General features: G+C 43.3%; 1 protein-coding gene across 3 annotated transcripts in view; it reads right to left on the bottom strand.

The window, feature by feature from the left end:
• Positions 1-5000, bottom strand: part of slc4a4a (solute carrier family 4 member 4a) — a 90097-nt gene that overhangs the window by 42672 nt on the left and 42425 nt on the right. For all 3 annotated transcript variants that reach the window (XM_063195552.1, XM_063195551.1, XM_063195553.1), the window contains one exon: positions 773-849. In XM_063195552.1, the coding sequence (XP_063051622.1) occupies positions 773-849 (77 nt within the window). The remainder of the gene's footprint in view (positions 1-772; positions 850-5000) is intronic.

Genomic DNA, 5000 nt, shown 5'->3' with positions numbered 1-5000 from the left:
CGACCCTCTGTGGGTCTTTGGCAACCATAGGTTGGGCCGCGACCCATAGGTTGGGAACCACTGGGGTAGAGGACGGAGGAAGGTGGTTCTAGGCACTCTTACCAGAGCGAGCTGCTCCTTTCTGCTCTGAAAGGGGGACATGAGTCTGTCCTGTACACTTTAAGAGCTGACGCATGTTGACGCACAAGCCTGGTCTATCATTACCCTGCAAAGCAGTGACTTTCTCCCTGCAGACTCCTGCAGCCTCTGCACTCCGTGCAACGCAAAAACACCAGTTTACCTCCAGTTGAACTCAAACTTCACTGATGTCATTTAAACACACAATACAATAAAAATAAGCAGCAAATGTGTAAAAGGTGTGTTATAAGCAATGCCTTTCTCAAGTATTGCACTGACCCCAAGGTACATCCTTAATCATAAAGGTACATCCTGTCATAAAGGTGTGAGCAACAAATTGGTGGCTGGGTGTGACTGCATTTAGTGTGAAGACAATGGGAAGCCGAATTCAGACGATTTTTCGAACCAGTCCGCCTTTGGCTGGTGCAATTGGTGTCACTCCAGAAGGAGGCTTTTGTGACTTGCTTGTTTCTGTCTGTATTGTGAGTCCTATGTAGTGCTTTTTGCATTTGTTGCTGCTCTCTTGGCTAGGGCCCACTTGAAAAAGAGGCAACTGCCTCAATGTGACTACCCTAGTAAAAATAAAGGAGAAATTAAAAAAAGGAGGCGGGGACTTGGGGATTATGTTTGTAAACAGCAGGGGGGGACAACTCACCTGATCCTTCTCGGGCTTGTCGGAGATGTCATTCATGCTGCTGGACGTGATGTTCTTGTGCGTGGTGGCTGGACTACCTGAGAAAGAAAGCAGCCATGCATGGTTAACCAGCCGTGAAACAAGAGAGAGAGAGAGAGAGAGAGAGAGAGAGAGAGAGAGAGAGAGAGAGAGAGAGAGAGAGAGAGAGAGAGAGATGGGAAGAAAGACAGCCAGAGAGAAAGACAGATAGAGAGAAACAAAGACAGAATGAAAGCCCTCACAGGACCAAATACAGCCAGAGCAGACAGGAAAACACTGGCGAGAGGGAAAGTGGCACGCTTCACTCCAGATGCAGCCAAAGACAAAACCAAAGACATAGTTGCCCAAGTAAACGCCGCAAGAATGTAGAACACCTTGCCCCCCTGGGATCTAGGACTCAACCTTATTTCTCACATGAACCCCTAAAACACTTACTCACAGCAGCCTCTACTGTGGCACTCTACTGTCAAATTGTGAAGACATTATATCATTCTATGGTACATCCAACTGTAGTGAAAACTGGTTTGTACAGTAAATGGTTTGTAAAAAATCCAAGATCTTTTTTCCACATCTACTCTATGATGCTGAGCCCTGACAAACCATTCACAGATTTAAATTTCAATGCATGGTGATTAGAAGGGCAACCATTGATCCAAGCACTTGTGGTGCTCTAGCTTGAGTGTTGCTCTTCACTTGTATGCTACTTTCCATAAGAGCATCAACTGCACTTGTAATAATATAATGATGTGTGCTGCTTAAACGCAAATACACATACTCATCTGGGGTCACACCAAGGAGAACAACACTGTCTGTTTCGCTGGGACACCACGTGACACCTGCCACTCTCCACACGGGGTCAAAGGTTCACAGCTGAACACAAGCTGTGCCCCGGGGGTGTTATGCTCTCATTGCTCAAGAGTCTTTTTTTCCCCATGAGCCTCAGCGAAGGCAGCCATGGCGATGGAGAGTGGCCTCAGGGGTGTGGGGCAGGCAAGGTGGTCCTCACGGCAAGGGGCAACTGTATTAAAGTAGCTGAACTGGAAAAGGTCATGCTGCAGTCAGAGGACACCACAAGATGAAGTGGAGGATGCCCAGAAGACAGAGAGACAGAGAGACAGAGAGAGAAAGAAGGAGGCCAAAGGTGAATGTGCTGCTAGAGTGCCAACATGCGGCTGGTGATCAATTGTGCCACTTGTCTTCATATAGTTAGATATACTGTATGCATGTGTGAAGGGACAAGGCTTGGATGTCAGTTTGATGCAGTAAGGTGCTGCCAAAAAATGCACCTGTACAGGTAGATGTCTTGCTTTATTTTCCAATAAGCTAAAAAAAAAAAGTGCAGAAAAAGTGAACCATTCTAGATGGTTTCCTGTGGGGCTGCCTGGAAGGACTAATCATTATGGATTTTCGATGTAAATTCCAAGTGCTCTGAGAACACCTAACAGGGTGTGGGAGGTCCATTGATCTCTAGCAATCATTGACAATTGGGAGACTTTGTAATCTCTAACTAGAAAGTGTGATGACCTCAATTGATATTCCAGTACTACAACGACTACAAACACTTAAAGCGAAGAAAAAAAAAACTCTTTTCAAGTTTGGCTATTATACTTTTGTAATCAATTAACCGGGTCTACTCTAATGTGTGTATAGGGATGGGGACACATACACATACACACGCACGCACATGGACACACGGACACACACACACACACACACACACACACACACACACACACACACACACACAAAATGGGGGAATGTTATGTTATGTCTATGGGACGGAGACAGGGCGACAGACGAGACGAGACACTGACAGGGCTGGTACAGTACAGTACAGGAGGTCCAGTGTACTTCACTTACTGAGCCATCCCATGCTGGGACTCCTCCTAACCGGCAACTCCTCCTCTGAGGTGCGAGCCATGAGACAAGGCACAGAGTTTTCAATAGGACTACGCGCTTTTGGGGGGTGGGGGGCGGGCAGGGGGATTAGTGGCAGAAGCGGAGCGGGAGGCAGAAGATGCAGATCAAGTCAGCCAGGTGCCAAGGAAACAAGGGAGGAAAGAGAGAATTAGAGAAGTGTAAAAAAGAGGAAAAGTGGAGGGAGGGAAGGAGGTGAGAGGGAAGGAGTGGGAAGGCGGGGGAGGAGAGAAAGTGGTGACAGGGTCTTTCAAAGCCAAAGCGTAGTGCTGGTTAAGCAGGTCATTAGAAGTAAGCGTTAATAAAGCGTCAAGTGAAGAATCAAATTGAAACAAGAGCAAGGACAAGTGACCTGTTTTGAAAGGCTAATCAAATGGAATTTCTGAAAAATCTGACTCACTGGAATGAATTTGTGAAATATTGTCTGTGAATGATTTATGTACTTTAGTATATTAGTTTTGGTGTACTTGATACAGAACCTTAACAGGTACCATCATGTTTGACAGTAGAGTAGGCAATGGCTTACTTTTACAAGTGCCATATAAAATAGTGACCTGTATATGATTGCAGTCAATAAATCTTAATAGTGTCTTGCTCATTGCAGGACTTTGCTTTCAACTAACTGTCTAATGACGCTAATTTTTATCCTTACGTTATGACTAGCCAGTCCAAATCAGGTCACCGGTCACAGATACATTCAGTTCTTGTGCACAACATTAAATCAAACGTTTCACAAGTGAATACATAATCATGATACATCAACTAAATCAATGGGTGAGAGACACAACACAAAACACATGACATTAGCATATGACAAATGTAATAACAATGGGCGTTGATTATGTTGTTATGGAGGCACTACCAACTCTAACAACTCAAGTGGTTGTAAAGGTATAGTATCATTTGGCATATCGATCGGCCATGACTGACTCAAGGACGATTGATTCCGGGCGTAATTTTGTCAATCATTAAAATGCGAGAAATGAGTGCCACATTGTTACTGGGTAATACGCTCTCATTTTATGACACAGAAAAATCAAAGGAATTTTATTTTAGATCTGATAAGAGCATCTTAGAAGCTAAGAATCTGGGTCACTTAGCATGCCAGATCTTCGTTTGGCCGTCACGGTTCACATTTGACAATCAAAAAGTGTTTAATTGGCTAACCGAGAAAGAATAGTTCATATTTGAACAATTTTACAACATGTTTATTCAGTGAGGGAATTTGAGTTGAGTGGTTTGGTGCCATTCGTTTAATAGTGGTGATGATGACATCAAGACACAAACAGAACAGACTGCTTTCGTCAACAGATCATGAGGCCCCTAAAACTAATGCCAACCAATAAAATTGTACCAAGCTACCAGTGCTATGCAATATCAATACAATTGCACGTATTACTTTTTCATGGCACTCAGATTTGTACAGAAAGCAGGTTGTTAATTTGCATCAGGTGATGGTGCAATATAAAAAGAAGATGCTTCTACATGAGTCTACATCCTGACTCACCTTCATCTCCCTACATGAGCTTGTATTATGGGGATACTAGCGCACATCGCTAATGGTACCAAATGCATGGGGCAATCGATGGGTAGGTGTGTGAATACTTTACTTAAATGTATGACTTCAACATAACATAGGAGGCGTCATACTTCAAAAAATAATGACCACATTTATTCCACGCCATGAAATGTGTCATGACAAACTGGATGTCATGTTCAAGCAATAACACTACACATATGGAGGGTTGTCATGACTATTGTCGCTGCCATGGCAACCAATTACCACCATGACAAGCTGCCTGCATGCTTCAGACAGAATTGTATGCAGAAGTACAATTTTAAGTAAAGTATTTTTGATGCTGAATATGTATGGACTTTTGCTATATTATTAAAACTACAGGAATAACGACTCAAGTCAATTATTTACTGCATGAAAGAGCAGTTTAGTTTAATTTCAGGACTTATCGGCTTGAGAGCTAAGTGTTGATCTAGGGCTGCTCTAGCTCCATTCTACAGAGCCATTCAACTGTATTTTGTGCAGAGCTGCAGTTCTTAAGGTCTTCCCAAAACGGGGATTTGGGGTTGATCTCTTGGCTCCTACCAAAGCCCGATATGGTTTACACCCCAAGAAATAAACTACACTTACACTGCACACAAGATATAAAAACTACAGGGAACAACCACTACTACTATGCTAAACCTTCTCCCTCAAAGCAAAAAAATAGGGAAAAAATAAAAGCAAGTAGTAATCGGGCAGCTAAACCAAATGAAAAAATTGACTGGGTGGGATAAA

This window comes from Engraulis encrasicolus, chromosome 3, assembly GCF_034702125.1.
Source record: "Engraulis encrasicolus isolate BLACKSEA-1 chromosome 3, IST_EnEncr_1.0, whole genome shotgun sequence".
Taxonomy (NCBI): Eukaryota; Metazoa; Chordata; class Actinopteri; order Clupeiformes; family Engraulidae; genus Engraulis; species Engraulis encrasicolus.
The sequence above is the reverse complement of the archived record's forward strand: the minus strand, read 5'-3'. Positions and strand labels throughout refer to the sequence as shown.